The 18000-nt window shown below is 43.6% G+C and overlaps 3 protein-coding genes across 3 annotated transcripts; all 3 read right to left on the bottom strand.

Moving 5' to 3' along the window:
- Positions 1–1463: 1463 nt before the first annotated feature.
- On the bottom strand, positions 1464–2040 carry LOC120705070 (calcium-binding protein CML38-like). Its single transcript, XM_039989605.1, has one exon. The coding sequence runs from the start codon at positions 1935–1937 to the stop codon at positions 1629–1631; it is 309 nt and encodes a 102-aa protein (XP_039845539.1). The 5' UTR covers positions 1938–2040; the 3' UTR covers positions 1464–1628.
- Positions 2041–5484: 3444 nt separating this feature from the next.
- Positions 5485–6386, bottom strand: LOC120703191 (calcium-binding protein CML38-like). The gene has a single exon (XM_039987202.1). It carries the CDS (start codon positions 6093–6095, stop codon positions 5799–5801), a length of 297 nt encoding a protein of 98 aa, XP_039843136.1. The 5' UTR covers positions 6096–6386; the 3' UTR covers positions 5485–5798.
- A 6094-nt stretch (positions 6387–12480) lies between these two features.
- Positions 12481–17096, bottom strand: LOC120703190. The gene is made up of 7 exons (XM_039987201.1): positions 16742–17096; positions 15680–15737; positions 15063–15143; positions 14906–14941; positions 14093–14332; positions 13871–14009; positions 12481–13314 (listed from the first exon to the last, which is right to left on the bottom strand). The coding sequence occupies exons 1-7, from the start codon at positions 16924–16926 to the stop codon at positions 12833–12835; spliced, it is 1221 nt and encodes a 406-aa protein (XP_039843135.1). The 5' UTR covers positions 16927–17096; the 3' UTR covers positions 12481–12832.
- Positions 17097–18000: the final 904 nt, after the last annotated feature.

Below are 18000 nucleotides of genomic sequence, written 5' to 3'. Positions count from 1 at the left end.
TGTGAGAAAAGAAAAATTGAGACCGGGCGGAGAGGGATTGGATTATGGATATGGAATGTATGGAAAGTGGACATCCGCCTGTGTCGATTGAGGACCGTACCGTTGTTGGCCCTAATGACCGAGAATGGAACAGTACTAACCACATACCGGAAGTAGGAGGTAGTCGAAACCGGTAAACTATGTACCGCTTTACGACGATATTTTGAATTCCGTCCTGCTACGCTGGGTGTTGGATTGGATGTCGCCTCCGGGTTCTCCGAGAGTTCACCGTGAGGGGCCCTTCACCTGGGTTTTAGCAGGCGTGGTTCAGATGTCGTGGTAATGATGGGAACAGATGACGCGTGTGACCCGGCGTGGTTTGCATGTGTCGTGTGAGTTAGGTCTACCTTGCAAGGTTAAATCGGATCGATTTGCCGTGACTCGCGGATGTGAGAGCCTTGGTCACTACGTCACATCGTAGTAAAGAAGTGGAATAAGAGTTGAAAGGCGAAGATGGAATACATGTTTATTGTACTCTTGAAAAATTAATATGACATATCATGTTTGCTCTACCTATTTATGCAAACCTAGCAGTTATTTGTACTTAAAATTGGAGCTAAAATATTAAAAGTGAGGACCCACTACTAGTAGTTTTCTCGCAAAATAAACTCCAGAGTCAAAGGCCTTGCATGTCTAGATAGTGGGCTAAGTATACCCATAGTCGGGTAAGCCTTGCTGAGTATTAGTATACTCAGAGTTTGTTGTTATCCCGATTTCAGGTATTTGTTGCTGGTTGGAGCTAAGCAGGATTCACACTGGTGGGCTCGATGTGACATCCTCACGCCTTCGTAGTTATCGTTGTTTTCAAACTAAACTTCTATTTAAATTCTATTGTATGTTGAACTATGATAATTTGTTTAACACTCATTTTGTAAAGCTCTGCTGTAAATTTAATTTGAGAATTTTTGTCTGTTTGTAATCATCTATGCTCGTCTTCGTACGAGACTTCTAGTGTTTTTCGATCCTTAACCCGACAGACGACCGGATTATACCGTTTTAAGTGCGCGATAACTTGATTAATCATTAAGATGATAGTTAGCGCACTTAAGCCGATTTAATTTGGACGGTTCTGTTACACCGCCGTGGTGGGGAACATGGCTGGCGCAGCAGGGCCAGCAGAGTGGGCAGATCGGGGCCTGATCTCTGATACCAAATTGTTATGGTGGCTGTTGGGCGGAGAGGATCGAGGAGGTAGTAAGAGAGATAGCTAGGGTTGTTGGGGCGCTGGGAACGCCGGCCACGAGGCTTTGCCCACGGCCGGCAAGAGAGAAGGGATTTCCTTCTAATCTCTTGTTTGATTAGATTGATACATCTCCTCTCCTTATATAAAGAGGTATACTTGATCCCTAAGCAAGCGACTAATTAATTTTAATGGGCTAAGCCCCAATGGGGAGAGAGATCAAGACAATGCAGCAAGTTAGTTATCTAATTGGCTAGTCAAACATGAGGTGGTTCATAGATCTTTAGGCTTCGATCACCGAGGAATAGAGACTTTACAAATAAAAGCAGGGGATTGGGTCACAAGTCACAAGAAAGTGCAGACTCGATCGCATCGATGACACGACGATCGTCTCGTGGATCATCGGTGTTCAGTAGTATCCGAGCTGGGCGATCTTGGCGTGGAGGTGCCTCTGCGCGAAGGCGAAGAGCCGGGCGACCTCGTCGTCCCCGGCCACGGCCACGGCGCCGTCGCCGTCGCCATCGCCGTCGGTGGCGCGCACCCCGCCCCGCGCCTTCCACCACGCGAACCACACGTTGAGGCTCCGGAGCGCGTGCTGGAGCTCCTCCCGGCTGATCCGGCCATCGCGGTCGGCGTCGAACTGCGCCAGCCACGCCCGGAACTCCTCCACCGTCGGCTCCCCGCGCTGCGGCAGCGCGCGGTACCTCACGAACGCCATGGATGATCCTCGGCGGCGGCCGCGCTCAGCTTCACGATTGGCTACTGAAGCTTAGCTGCTTCGCTTGGCTTTGGTTGGTCGAGTGAAGTGATGAGCAGCAAGCAGACGTGCACGGCTACTATTTATACCGTACCGGCAGTCCAGGAGATGCACCTGGGTTTCTTACTTTTTTTTTTTTTACTACGGCTAGCTCGGTTAGTTGTTACTGCAGTAGTGCACGTTTTTCACGGAGTTCGGCTGGCCGTGTTGAACATCGCGTGGATCGTTAGGTGAAAATGGCAAAACAGGGGATCGATCGCTAGTGGCTGCTGGGTAGAGTGCTTTTAATTAGATTTTACTAGCTTGTTACCTTTCGGCTTTTCTCATGGGGAATAATCGGTAGTGTACCGGCATTCTGCATTCTTTTAGAGTATACTAATGCGATTACCACAGATATGACATGTAGGAGAGTGTGTAGAATCTAGAAATGAAGCAGCAAAGCGGTTGAACGACCAAATTCCAAGAATCCACTGAGTTTGATAAGATTGCAACAAGTACACACCAATGTCATTGGTTCAGATCCAGCTTCTCAAAGCAGGGGAACAACTTTTCGGCAAAAGGGCGTCTGTGTTGAGTATGACAGAATTTGTTTTGCTATAGGTTTCTTGTAGTGAAATCGGCTCACTTTGGTTCAACTCTCCAGCTAAGTATATCTCATCATATTGTGCTAATTATTGTTTAGCGTGATAGGTGGCATATGTCTGTCGATAACTAGGAACAATGAACTTGTGGTGACTTTTTTTTTAGATTACACAGTACAACTCAGACGTTCACAACCCATGCACACTCACACCCTTATAAGCATCTTTGGCGACTTTATTAATCTCAATATCTAATGATCTTATTTTTCTGGCATATTTGTGGAATTGTGCCTTCATATGGGAGAATGTGAGTACATGTATGCAAGGATTAACATCTATAATCTTTCGTTGAAAAAATGGCAACCAATTAATGATAAGTACAAAGGTTAGTTGTATTTTATAACAAAGGACATGGTGGTGTGTTGTGCCGAGGTGATGTGTTCTTGTTCTGAGCTAAGCGCCTAAGCCACAAAGGCCTTACTTAATAAGAGCCTCCACAAATTGGGTACATTCATTCTTATATACCTTAGCCAAATAATTGAGACGTTGTTTTCCCCCCTCTACTTCAGTTAAGGTTTGATGAATTTGGTGAAATTGTGCATTTTATGTCTGAAGTCATATTTGGCAATGCGATTGATATTCCTTGTGCCCTAGGCTAACTACATAACCTTTGATTTCGAAGTAGTCTTTTAATTATAATTGCATAATGCTGAGTACCAGGTTCCTTTGTATAGTAGAGAGTTCCTCTACAAGTAGCAGCTCTTTTGTTTGATGATTTTGATCATTGTTATAAGCGCTTCTACTTGATTAGGAACCCTTTGCATATATTCAACATGGGAATCAACTTGATGAACCACTACTACAGAACCCTTGATTTGTCCCGGTTGGGAAACTCTTGTTCTTCTGTTTTCCCAACCGGCATGGCCAATCTAGGACTAAAGGGAGGGTCCTTTATTCCCAGGTCAGGCAACCGGGAGTCCGGGATAAAAGACCACCTTTGGTCTCGGTTGATAACACCAATCTGGACCAAAGGTCCTTTTTTCTTTTCCCTCTTTTCCTTATACCGCACTGTGTAGCAGATATCATGTTGGCCCCAAATGGCAGTGTCATGACCGCAGGTTTTAACGCACATACATGTTCCGAAACAAATATTTTTTTAACTTCTAGATGATTTTAATGTGAGCCTGAATAAATACATCATTAGAGTATCAAAATAACACATTCATAATACAAAATAAATACCAAGAATACATATTTTTTCACTTTCAATAATTATTCAATTTTACATTTTACATTCAAATCCACATATGGTCATATATACATAATCTTGTTCTAAAAAAAATCTACTATACTCATTGTCATATCCATATTTGATCAACTAATAAAAAATAATTCATTCGTAATACAAAATAAATACCAGGTATACATATTTTTTCATTTTTAGTAATTATTGAATTGAACATTTCACGTTTAAATCCATATTTGGTCATATATGCATACTCTCATTCAAAAAATAAAAAATTTCTACTGTACTCATTTGTCATATGGTCACATATTCAAGTAAATCACATCTACTATATATCCTCATTTAGATCAGCTAATACAAGTAAATCACATCTACATACGCAAAACTTAAGTATCATATTTGAGCTCAAATGGTGTATAAATAAAAACTCTAATATTTTCCCAATCGTAAAAACCCCCTCAATTTTTCTATTTCTAAACCATGAAATGAGCTACACAAGCAATGTAAGATGAGATGATCAGATTTCTAACCTTTAGAGCTGTTGGATGGACAGCGGAATCAAGAGCTTTCACAAATCGTGGAGGAGATGGGCATGAACTCCCCTACTCGAGTCAAAGAACAGCAAGAACAAGTGAGTCAAGAACAATTACCCCTTATTTTGTCCAAGTTGGAACCACCAACTGGGAGCAAATGCCCCTTATTTGTCCCGACCGGGACAAATAAGGGGCATTTGGTTCCGGTTTGCTGCTCCTTCCGGGACCAAAAGACCCTCCTCCTGCCCGCTCGGCTGGGACCAAATCTTTCATTGATCTCGGGCCCAACTTTGGCCAGGACAAATAAGCAGGACCAAAGACCTGTTCTATAGTAGTGAACCGTGTCATAAACCATTTCTAGCTTGTATAGTTGAACCAACTTGTGAATGATAGATTTTAGTGCAATGAGGAAATGATGTAACGGTATACACTTGAGATGACTTGTGAATATGAAGTGAATTGTAGTGTGAATTTCTGTATTTTTTGTCTGGTGGAAATAATTATTATGCAATCCTTAAGAATTGGCACCATAGGGATATATTGATATTTCTAACGGCCGGCAATTAGCACTATAGTAGGGATATATAGTGTTCATGCCATGCCAGCAATCAAGTGATCAGCACCATCACGATTTTATACTTGTTACCGTACCTGTGCCGCTTTCATAGTACCGGTTCAAAAACCAGCATGGATGAGAGTTAGGAGCTACTCTGATCCCTCCGTCCCAAATTATCATTCGTTTTAGCTTTTCTAGATACATAGATTTTGCTATGCACCTAAACATAACATATATCTAGATGCATAGCAAAAATTATGCACATAGAAATGCCAAAACGACTAATAATTGGAACGGATCGGAGGGAGTGGTACAGATGAGGTTTCTATCGATTACTTACACCTGTGAAGCTTATTGGAGACCAAAGGCGAATATATGGTCCCTCCTTTAAAACTTTCTACAATTATCCTCAACTATTTAAATGTAAAAATCATGTTAGCAGATGTATGCTCAATGTTTCTTCAGTCTGTGCTTTCCAGATGTTGATTAATTGCTTAACCCCGTGCGCATATATCGTTATCGAATCTATAAACAGTGATCTTTTATCATGACACCAATCGTCCCCACAGCTGGGACACTTAGGATAAACATATGAACACGGCATGGCATGGCATGGCATCCATGCATGTTTGCATTGTAACCATTCCTCAACAAAGTTCCGATGCTGGAAAACATATGAGTACGAGTGTACAATCGTGTCAACACAGTTACCACACAAAACATTGCCAAAACGCAAAAAGAGAAAAAAAAGCGTACACCATTTATAACAATTGAACAAGGCATCCACCAGGGTCCAAAAGAAAAAAAAAAGGAAACGAAGCAGAAGTAACAGCATGCACATCCATCCATACAAGTACACTCACGCCGCCGACGATCGCCGTCGCCGTCGCCTGAGGTCGTCAGCGCTCAGTAGTACCCGAGCTGGTTGATCTTGACGTGGAGGTGCCTCTGCGCGAAGGCGAAGAGGCGGGCGACCTCGTCGTCCCCGGCCACGCCGCCGTCGCCGTCGCCGTCGGCGGCGCGCACCCCGTCCCGCGCCTTCCACCACGCGAACCACACGTTGAGGCTCCGCAGCGCCTGCTGCAGCTCCTCCCGGCTGATCCGGCCGTCGCGGTCGGCGTCGAACTGCGCCAGCCACGCCCGGAACTCCTCCACCGTCGGCTCCCCCTGCTGCGGCAGCGCGCGGTACCGCATGAACGCCATGGATCCGATGATCGATCTCTCCTCCCGCCGGCCGCCGGTCTCGCTTGCCTAGCTACCAACGCTGCTCAATTCGCTAGGCTGGGTTTGGCGAGCGAGGAAGAAGGCGACTGAGTGAAGTGGTGAGGACAGCAAGAAGCGTTGCAGGTTCCTATATATACCCGGGTCAGGAGGCCTTGCACGATCGACGCGCCAGGGTTTTTACGGCTCGGTTACCGCACGTTTTCCACGGACGCGCGCGTTTGGCTGACCGTACGTGTTGAACATTAATTGGGCAGCTTGGTTTTTTTTAGGTGAAACTGAGAAAATAATGGAGAGACCGGTGTAGTGGCTAGCTATAGACTACTGGTTGATGCTTGCTGCTAGCTTGCTTTCAATTTGGGCTTTATTTCAAGGGGGATAATCAGTGGAGCAGCTTAAAAGTTGCTGCCTAGCTTCTTCTGCACCATTACATTATCGAACATATATATAATCTAGAAATGGAAGCGGCAAAGAGGTTGGACGCGATCAAACTTCGAGAATCCAAAATATACTTGATAAATTTATAGCAATTAGTATTTATTTATTAGACGCTACTTTATTGTTTGAGGTTGTTTGGTTCACTCCAGCTATTAATTAGCAACAAGCAGGAGCATCTTTTTGGCAAAGTGCAGGCACACGGTTTTCGGATCGGATGGCCAAAATCAGCTAGGTACAAAGCATGCAGTAGCTGTACATCCGGTAGCCATGAGCTGATATGATGGTGGGCCAAAGGTCTTCAAAAGGTGGTAGACCATGCAAACATGTATGCTCTCAGGGATTGTCACCTGTGCTGGGAGGCGAATTCTGTCGTCGCGGCCACCTAACATTGATAGTAGGGTGGTAAACGAGCTTAAAATTTAGCCTGTATAACGAAGTGCTGGACTCTTATTTTATACAATTTTAAATAACACATATATAAATACCAGATTGAATTGTGAAGAGAGCATTATGGTCGTGATCCATTACCAACCCCTAGACATAGACAACGACATCTAAAAAACGGACTAAACAGCTAGCACATTGAGCCGGATGAAATCTAAAATAGATATCATTGTGCACGTATTAAAACTTTCAGCATGTTAACAGACACGTTAAGTCTTTGACTAAGCAAAGGGACGGTGTTTGTATTTTTGAATAATCATTCTTTGACTATGAGTCTATAACACCCTATGGTGACTTCATGAATCTTAAGATCTACTCCTTTGGTTCCAAATTATAGGTCGTTTGACTTTTTCAGCCTCAAGTTTGACCACTCGTCATATTCAAAAAATTGTGCAAAATATTAGTTCTTTGGTTGTGGCTTGCTTTATCAATACAAGTTCTTCAAGAATGGCTTAAATTTGACTATGTTTGTCCAAATTTTTTGAATAACACGAGTAGTTAAACTTGATGTCAAAAAAGTCAAACGACCTATAATTTGGAACGGAGGAAGTACCAGTCAATGACGTACAGTTCGTAAAAATAGTGGTGGGTATGCCTACATGTATGTGATCATCTCCATTTGCATTGTTCATTAGAGAAATATTATTATATGAGACTGTTACGGTTGTCATATGAAAATTGAAAATGGTATTAATATATTCCTTTCAATTTTATATATTTCAAAAAAAAAAAACCGTAAGCAACAGTTTGGGTTGACTGACTAAGATATCATTTCAGTGCCGCCCGTTTGGCCATCAGATTTCCCCCGAGCAATGATAATGCTTATCATGATATACACCTTGCTCTCTCTGATGGGCCTCTGCTTTTCCTTTCCGTGCTTCTACAAAATATTCACTGGTGTACCGTGTACGTGCACCCATGACAAAGATTTTACTGTATTTTTGGAAAGGGATGGAGGTTGTTTAAGAAAAGCTCCAGAATTGATCCTACAAAAGTGTAACAATCCAATTTTCAAATTCAAATAGACAAATTTTTCTTACACGTGGCCCCCACATGTCAGTCTCTCTCCCCCTCTCCCATACTTCTCCCTGTGCGCAACGGCCGCAGTAATGGAGGCGAGGCCTCCCGAACCTCCCCGCTGTGTCGTGGCCGTCGTGGAGGGCGATCCCGATTTTCCGGCCGTCGAGCGTCGCCAAGTCGACCACGCTCCTCTCCCCGAGCTCGCCACCTGCCTCACTGTCTTCCACGCCTCGGTTCTTCCCTTCCTTCTCCCGTGGTCGCCATGGACAGGGAGTGAGCAAGCTCACTGTCTCCAGCCGATTCGCGAGCTCCTCTCCGTAGATTCCAAATCCATCACACCCGAAGCTTCTTCACCTTCCTAGCTTCCTTCCGAACCCCACCAAACCTATCCCCAGGTCCCCTCTCGCTGGGAATCAGAGGTTCCTCGCCCGCCGGTCACCAGTGAGCTCGAGCTCCGCCTCAACGCCGACAACCCACCTCCGACCACCATTTTCTTCACTTGACGGCTCAAATCGTCCCTAGGTGAGCCACTGGTGCTCATGCTCTCCACGTTCCTTCGCGTTCGCGAGGTTTCCACGCTCGTTCTCGACCACGCCGCTGCCGGCCGAACTGTGTCGCTGCCACCGCACGCTGAGCGCCCCGCTCACGCCGCCCCCCTCCACGTTATTGCGAGCACCAGGGCCACCCTACCCCACTGATGCTCGAGCCGCCTCACTCCGCCGCCGCTTGGCCCCGCTGCCGCCGGCGCAAGCGCGCCGCCGCCTCCCCTGCCCTAGCGCCGCCGCCGGCGCGACTGCGCGCCGCCGCCACCGCCTCTGCGCCACCCCCGCGCCGCACCGCCACCGCGGGTCTAAGCGCGCGAGCCAACGGCCCCGCGGCCGCCCTGCTCGCCATCGGCCGGCGCCGCCGCCGCAGGCCCTCGCCCCAGCGCCGCCGCGAGCCGCGTGCCTGGCCTGGCCACCCCCCTTCTCTGTTTTGTGTTACTGACCGCTGGGGCCCACGGTTCAGGGGTTAAGGGGTTTATTTATTTTGTTGATTTATTTCGGCTGTAGATTGTAAATTCCATATAAATTCAAGGAAAAATGCAAAAAATATGAAATAAATTTTGTTGGATTTGTTAGAGTAAGATCTATGGAGGAAAAATATCCACAGTGGCAAAATGACCTTGTTTACCCCTGCAATAATTTAGATTGTGTTTAGTCTTGCTTAATTCATTTCTATAGATCTGTTAATCTAAAAATTATGAAATTTTTGCAGTAGCTTACTTTAAACATGAGTGATCCACCATAAAATTTTAATACTCATAGAACCTAGTTTAGTATATGAATATAATATGTAACCAAACTTAAATATGTGTATAGGTATAATAATATTTATTTTACATGTAAATTTTTATACAAATTATAAGAGGCAAATAATAATGTCTTTGCTAGTCATATTTTATTTTATAGTAAATCATGCTCTAATTGATAATTTGGCCTCTAGTTGTTCCTAGCACTTAGGGTTAACGTTAATTATCACCATACCTGCGTCATTTTATGTAAATTGTTAAATTGTTTAATGTTTATCATCTAATGGCGAAGTCATGTTAGCATTTACTCATTGTCTCATATGCATGATATTTACTCATTATCTCATATGCATACATATAGAATCCGCGACCGAGGAAGTCGTGTATGAGGTGATTGCGGAGCTGCAGGAGCAGACGGAGCCAGCCCCGCAGGCGTTTCATGACGACCTGGCCCAAGGCCCAGTTGACACCAGCACTGAGCAGCAGCCCGCAGGCAAGTCCCGGAGCATAACCTACTATTTTAAACTTATGAAATGTTATAGATATTTACTTGATTATGCATTAAGTTTCTAGGCGTTGGATGAAACCCTAGTTGCATGATTCCTAGGTTCCATTGGTCGGAATACTAGTATGTGTATGTCGTTATCCTTGCCATGCTAAAAATAGGATTCGGTAAAAGTCGAGTAATTCCCTGTTACTCGCGAGATATAGGATGTCTTTGTGATTTGATTATGGAATATTGGGATATGGAGGAAAGGAAATGAATTGTAGACCGGGCGGGAATTGTCTAGCCGTCTGTGTCGGTTAAGGACCGTACTGTTGTCGGCCCTGCTGATCATGTTTGAATTGTACTAACCGCATACCGGGAGTAGGAGGTAGTCGAAACCGGTAAGCCGAGTACTGCCTCATCTCGAAAGTACAGGACTCCAACTCACCTCCTGGGGTAGTCGAGTAGTCGCGGAGAAATGGGGTTGCATATGTTTACTTTTGGTGGTCTCACGTTGAGCTTGGCTGACCATATGATGGTGGGGCGGTCCTGTAGTTCGAGGCGGGGAGGGGAATGGTTGGTTTGTATTGTCCGACGGGGCAAATACGTGCCGTGTTGGTTAGGTCCACCTTGCAAGGTTAAATCGGATCGATTCGCCGTCAGTCGCTCTCATACATGAGCACCTTGATCCCCAAGTCACATCGTAGTAAGAATATGGAAGGAAATGAGATGATCAGTATAGTTGTACCTAATCAATTGTTTTTCCACACTGATTGGTATAGAAATGCAAACCATAGAAAATAGGTATCATTCCTAATCTTGAGCTAAAATATTGAAAGTAAGGACTCACTCTTATCTGCTTTTCCGCAAAACAACCCACAGCCAGAAAGCCGTGCATGTCTAGATAATGGGCTATGTATACCCATAGCCGGGTAAGTCTTGCGGAGTATTAGTATACTCAGGGTTGTGGCTCAAACTATTTCAGGTCAGGATGGGATCGACTTCTGCCCTTGTTGTGCTATGTTTATACAGCTTGGCGCGGATGGTTGGGAGGTGGCCGGACCAGATGCTTAGTCATTGCTAGCTTCCAAATCACACACCCGTGGGCTGAGTGTGTGATTCGATACGGCACTTCGTGTATTATAGACGTCAGGTTTCTATATTGGACTTTGTTTTAAAATAAAGTTGCTCTTGTATATTACATATGTAATTAAACCAGGTCAGTAGAACTTAATGTACTCTACTCAGTATTGTAATCGTATTTATATGTACTCGTCATGTTTGTACTGCCTGCGCTCACCTTCGCGTGGGACTACTGGTGTTTGTTTCGATCGGAATGTCGGTTTCGAAAGGACGGTCAAATTAAACCGTTAAGCCAAATGTGCCTGATGTGTTCAAATGATGGCCATTTAGCTTAATTTGAGTTTTAATTTGGCGGTTCTGTCAAAAAAGCCTCTGAACTCCAAGGTTCTTTGTTCCAAAGATGCGGCCAAAATCATTGATTAATGGGGAATCAGATTCTTCTGGTGGGCTTTCGCGGGACTAAGAACAATCTGTTCCGCAAGTGTCAGTTGTTTATGCTTGTAGAGCACATCAACAGGTTCTCTACCTGGGTAGCGGCACAATGTTAAACACATGCAGTAAACAGTAGTACATGTTACTGTCGCCGTAGAAATATGGACGCGTCATGAGTTCACTTTGTGACTGTCTGACTTGAGTACAGAAACGCGTCTGGACACGTCTAATGTTCAGATTTCAGAAAGAGGCAAAGAGCACCCATGCCAATGTGCCGCCAACGCTGGCCAGCCCATGAGTTCGTATTCCATCTGTCTAGGAAATTGGAACATGCTGAAAATAAAGCGAAACTATTTTCGCATTTTCTTCGGGGAGCATCCAATAGAAAAGCTAGAAATCACCGAAGTCCAAAAGTTTAGATCCAGCTTCCCCGTCCCCGCAAGGCCGGATCAAATGAATGCTCCTGGAGAATTTTACATTTTCAAAAGTAGATATGATTCTCGATATCGTCTTACGGCTTCACAATATCGGTTGAACAAAATCTTGTCAAAAGGATATGGAAGAAAAAGGAGCAGACTACAGAGATGCATTGATTGATGCGTCTGCAACTCTGCCAGCCATTTCTAGAAATTCCTTGGGGATCGACGACTGCCGTCCCTCATTTGGATGCTTCAGATCTTCAGCTACCATTACTTAGCGAGCATCGCAATAAAACTTCACTGGAAGGTCGTTCTATGGACATGGCACGGTCTATAAACTCTAAAGAGTAATAGGTGTGAATTGTTAAGGAATAACCATGCACACTTTTTTGGAAGGAAAAAAAAATGTAACAGATCCAGCTTGTAAGACAATGCGGATGCTCGGGTTCGAGTTCAAGGTGGGCACGCGTGCTAGAGGACCCATCTCTATCAATTGAACAAGCATTTAGTCCCATGCAAATCCAATAATTTCAGGAAAGGGATGAGGAGGGAGCACTTCAGAAAGTATCCAAACACTGTACTTTGAACAGCAAAAAACGACTGCAGACATTACAAACGTCTTGATAGAAAGCAATATCTATGAGGCGAAACAGAAATAGAGTCAGTAACAGCACTAGATAGAAAGCAGTGGTCAAAGAAACAATCCAAAGGCACAAAGTGAAAAAAAAAGTAAGAAGCTAACAGCAACTACGGTTGGTAAAATGAAGGAGAAAAATATTTTCAGATAATTAGATTCGATGAACACGAAAACTAAAGAGGAAACTACAAGGGCATAATAATGCATTCCCTTCACTATTCACTGTTAGTATGCACCTTACAGCCCACCTAGACCTAAGTCCACGATCTCATTTCTAATACATTACAATCTCATTTCTAATACATACTCATATGATATACAAAGCATATGTACATTCCTCTCACCAAGCGGTGCAAAAGCAAAATAGAAACAATTCAAGGGAACTTACATAGGTGAAATCTTGCTCAGAATTGTCATTAGATGCCTTGCCTCCGTTATATACACAAAATTCTCAACTCCTGCAACAAACTAAAGTCTTGAACGTCTGAAGTACTTGATGGGATTGAAAGGACCAAGTTGCCTGGCTGAAGTGAATGTTGGCCGTCCATTTTGGGATACTGTTGGCTTGATGTCCCATCCTTCAACATTCTTCGGAACACAAACATCGAACAGGATCTGACCAAGCACTCCTTTAGGTTCCATGCTGGGTGGATGGGATAAGTGGCGCCTCTGGTCCTCCATCAGAGAACCTGGTTCGCTAGATTCATCATGATCCTTCGAACTTGGCAGGAAGAAGTGATCACTAGGACTGTTAGCAACCCTTCTTAAGCTCTCATTTGAATTGGCTGCAGCATTATGTAGACTGCAGACTGAGTGTGCTATCTTATATTCCTTATCACCAGCCATTTTTGAGTCATACAGTTGGCTTCGGTGGCAGAAGGTGATGAGAGCTTTCTTCAGCATATCATTTACAGCTGTCCTGTATTCAGCTTCGTGTGAATTGTAATGACCTGCCAGTAATCAGGAGAAGTAATTTGGTATGTCTGACAGCAGAGAAGTTGAGGCTTCAAGTTGACCTAAGATTATTTACATTGTTGCACCCTAAGATTAAAATGTAACAATTAATGTATAGAGCTACAGGGTATGCATGCAAATCTCCCTCCCATTTGCCCTTTGCTTGACATTTATGAGTAATAAACTTCCATATTGAATATTCTGTGTTGTGTGTTCCAAAGAAATAGGTACCAGAGGAATCATTCGTTCTCCTCTACCATTCTCTGGTACCAATAACCTCCCCAACCCAGGTGTGTGGACATGTGGTTAAAGTCAACATTATAACAAAATTGAGTATAAATAAATCATTGCGTTCAAGTGTTAATTGCTTATGCTCGTGGTAAATACGTGACTTGTATTTGTCTCAACTAGATGTACTAAGGCTATAATATGTGGGAATAACGACGGGTCCTGGAACTGGATGAAGCTGCATTGGTTCCACTCAAATAATTATAAATAGCATACTTGTATCCTGAGCTATTTATCAACAACAGTGAAGATATTAAAACATACCAACATGTTGGGAGTCGCTCCATTTCATAAGTTTAACATCTGCACCTAGTTCAATCAGGCGCCTCGCAAAACCACAGATAACATGGCTTGGAGCAAGATTATCATCTTCTGAGCAAAATATAAGAACAGGACCCAATCCCTGCATAATAAACAGTAAATGAGAATATCATATGAATGCTGAGATTGGAATATGCCAAATATCACAGATAAAACCAAACTTACTGCTGATGAGTATAGTGTGTGCCAGTACTCTGCACGCTGAGCCTCAATTCTGCTTGGGAAGAGAGTATCCATGCCAGATGCTAGAGCCTTTGCCATCCAGGAACGTAATATGGATGACTGAGATGAATTTCCATCTGCAGGCTTTGGGAGAAACTGAGTGCCCACATCGCTGGTAAAATCTACGGGGCTAGAGTCATAAATTTGCCCACAGATGCAGTTTCTCACTAACCGATAGTCCCTCTGCACAATAAAAATTTTATGCCAAGAAACTCTTAATATTTTAGCCAAGAAATCATGAGCAGTAACCCATAGCTAGTGTCCACCCAATGGTGAACACAACACACATATATTAGATATAAATCAAACTATGTTAAATGAAACATCGAGTCAAACATACAGAGTGAATATTTTATCTCAAGACAGGTCCACGACGAAAACTGAGAAATACAAACACGGTGATGGACTTCACAAAATCGACCATTGCTGATACAAATCAAGAACACAATACTAAATACTAGTTGAAGACACAAACCAAAAGGTATTAGAGTGATCAGGAAGGGGTCCCAGTATAAAGGATGAAGCAAGCATTCAACATATCCAAACAAATGGTAGATTGCCAAATCACACAACTGGAATAAACTATGACCTAGCAGTACCTAATCCGTACGACAGTTGACACACATTAGTTTCCACACAAGTCTTGAAAAGCAGTTCAAGTAAGATTTCTTCACAGCTTCCAATTCCTTCAGTACTTGTAATTAATATAAATGTATGTATAGAATTAAAGGGAAAGAGAGGAAAGGCATGGCATACCATAGTTGCATCTCCTTCGCATCTTCCATCTAGTAACTGAAAGGTCCAGGAAGTTCAGTCAATTCATCGGTCAGAAACAATTTTTGTTTTTAGAAAATAATTATATTTTAAAACAGCAGTAAAAATCAAATCATTAAAATGTTTATAACGCACACACCTGAATAACCTTGTACATGCATCCCTTAGAACCACCAGAAAAGGAAGCAAGAACAGTTGGCAAAGGCTTTACTTTCAGTTCCTGAAACACCATATTCCACATTATTTTTAGGGGAGAAAGTATCTAGTGAAAAAGCAACCAAGTAGAATGATGATTTTATGAATTCAGGACTCCCATTCCCAACAATTTAAACAAATTTCCAGAAATATCAGAAGTATATCAAAGAAAAACGTGCTAGTAGTTCAGTTCTCAATCAACGGTAAGATCACCTAGAGCCAGAGACGGAAGCATTGAAGCATAATACATAGCAATATAACATAATAAGATAAAAATCATACATGTAAATTACAAAATGTTTACATTCTAGGGATTTTGATACCTACAAAATTTTCCGTGTAACCAATAGGTTGAGTTAAATGACAACTAGGAGTTAAAAGATACATTGCCAAGTGCATTACACAAGTATGAATGCGAAAAAGGCACAGTACAGTACTGTTACTGGCTAAGAAAGACCAAAAAGCATGCAGTGACTTCTCCACCCTAGAACAGACATTTGTCCACTTTACGTATAGTGTGGTATTTGTGAGGACAATGATAAGGAAGAGAAAAACACCTACCTTAACCAGCTCATTAATAACACCAGTTGCCAGTGATGTTGCTTTCTCAGAGAGATATCTGGAAGAAGAAAGGAATTAGTGCAGTACCATAACCAGCATTATAAAAGGGGTCCAATCATGCATGCAACCCCACTGAAATATTACAGTCCAACATGTATGTATAAGACTTGAAGTAAGGTGCAAAAAAGCGACATTACTAAGACATGAAAAGGCGCCCTTGTCCAATGTATCATTGCTAAAAAAAAGCCCTGATGAACAAGTGCCCAGCTCTGCTAGTAAAATGATGCCAATATAGTCTTGGTGCCTTCAATACTTATCTGATTTGACAATTAGCATGCTAGTGCTATTCAGTAAAACTTGTTCCCCTGCATTTAAATTGGCTAAAAAACTACAAAGCTTCCAGCTGCATATTGTTCAAGCAACAGAAACATTTGGATGGACTCGCTACATATTAAATCCATCTGTATATTGTCAAATAATAATAAGAGGAACACGTTGGATCAACGCTAAGAACTTGGCAGAAGCCCAGCAAAACCTAAAACTTAACCAAAGGAAAAATAATTTCTGTATGGATGTAAATCGCTTTACTTCTTAGGTAGGTGCCACCATGCCAACTAAAACACCCAAGCCCAGCATAACTCCAAACAGGAAAGCTAACTAACATGACTCCTATACAAGCCATGATAGAGTAGAAATCGCACAGATACATCCACCCTAATACTAGGATAATTAACATCCAGTGATGAACCATTCAGAAGGGAGTGACCAAACTCGAACACAGCTCAGGTAGGTGCCATGCCCAGCCAATCCGCTCCCCGCAAATTGTCACAAACGGCTAAACTTAAATCGTCCTGCGTCACGAATTCAGCAGACGAAGACTAGCAAGCGATCTCTGAAATTAGACCTAAGCGAAGCCATAACCGCACGGACAGGCGACGATAGAAGCTATAGAGCTTACAATCGGGCGCCTCCACAAGTCCAAACGAGTAGCGGCGCGGCCGAATCGAACCCACTGGTACTCCAGCAGAAGCAGAGGAGGTGCACGAGAGGGGGGGAACTCACAGCGCGACGAGGTCGGGGTGGCAGACGAGGCAGCGCCACCCGAGCGAGGCGTAGAGCTCGACGAACGGCCGCAGCTGCGCCTCGTCGCTCCACACCCACGCGAAGACCACCGCGACGCCCCTCGCCTGCCCCGCCGCCGCCGATCCCGGCGCCCAGTAGAACCGCCCGCCGCAGCCGGGCCACATGGCCTCCGCCCGCCCGCCCGCCCGCCGCAGCGCCCGCTCCGCTACTTCCGCCGAGGAGAGGCGAATCGGAGCAAGGGTCTGCGCTGTTCCACTCCCCTTCTGGTGGCGATGGAGGTTGGAGAAGGGGAAGCACGAGACGGGGACGGGAACGGGAACGGGGTTGGTCGCTTGCTCGCTCCGTTCGGCGTTTGGTTTTTTATTTCCCGTTTTTTCTTTTTTACTTCGCGTGGATTTATTGATCGGCTTTTTTGAGGTTTTGTACGGGAGTTTGCTTGTGGGCCATGCGAGGGGAAATTTTGAGTGTCCGGTGGTCAACGCTAACCTGCGGAGTTTAGGACTAGTGTGGTGTTAGGATAAACTTAAGTAACGGTGCGTACAGTCACCTGGATAATGATTGAGCCGCGCTTCACGTTTGACCGTTTACCTTTTCTACAAGTTGAGTTTATCTTTCAAGAAGATGAATGCGTATGAAATTTTTTTTAGAGTGTTCAATAAAAATATGGCGCGCGCTACGCTATCCATTGTATACAAATTGGAAGGACAAAAGATAGCGTAGCCACGGTTTTTCTTGATTTTGTGAAACCTACAAACTATTGATTACTTCTTTCAAAAGAAAAAAGAAACTGTTGATTAGCGTCGAGATATTAAGGCAAAATATCGTAAAGTTGTGACATTTGATTTGATATTATTGTAATAAAGCTTTCAAGTTACGTCATTTGGACGTTTGTGTGATATGAAAAGGAAAAACAACTATGTTGTGCCACTTGGCGCGTCTCTAATGAAATGGCAGGGTATCTACCATTTGCCTCAAAACGATATTACGAGCTTGATTGGTTGGGTGCTAAAATTTGCCTTGTCAAAACTAGAGCAGACCAAAACATTGGCAAGATTTTTTTGCCAAAATCTTAACAAGTACTTGTGAGGTGGACTATATATATTTTTTTGAATTCTAACCAAATGGGTGTCAAAATTTATGGTTGCCAAAATTTTGGAAGGCAAAATTTGGCACCAAAACAATTAGGTTCTACGTCAGCTTTATTTGGGAAATTCCACATGCACATGCAATGCCATTGT

The sequence above is a fragment of the Panicum virgatum genome, chromosome 4K, assembly GCF_016808335.1.
Source record: "Panicum virgatum strain AP13 chromosome 4K, P.virgatum_v5, whole genome shotgun sequence".
NCBI classification, from domain to species: domain Eukaryota; kingdom Viridiplantae; phylum Streptophyta; class Magnoliopsida; order Poales; family Poaceae; genus Panicum; species Panicum virgatum.
This window is presented reverse-complemented; position numbering and strand designations above follow the sequence as displayed.

Bases quoted from the DNA above. Each gene is read 5' to 3' on its own strand.
- LOC120705070 (XM_039989605.1), bottom strand. From the start codon at position 1,937: ATGGCGTTCGTGAGGTACCGCGCGCTGCCGCAGCGCGGGGAGCCGACG.
- LOC120703191 (XM_039987202.1), bottom strand. From the start codon at position 6,095: ATGGCGTTCATGCGGTACCGCGCGCTGCCGCAGCAGGGGGAGCCGACG.
- LOC120703190 (XM_039987201.1), bottom strand. From the start codon at position 16,926: ATGTGGCCCGGCTGCGGCGGGCGGTTCTACTGGGCGCCGGGATCGGCG. The intron at 15,144-15,679 runs GTAGGTGTTTTT...ATGGTGTTTCAG, and splicing joins TTATTAATGAGCTGGTTAAG to GAACTGAAAGTAAAGCCTTT. The intron at 14,010-14,092 runs GTAAGTTTGGTT...TTTATTATGCAG, and splicing joins ACACACTATACTCATCAGCA to GGATTGGGTCCTGTTCTTAT.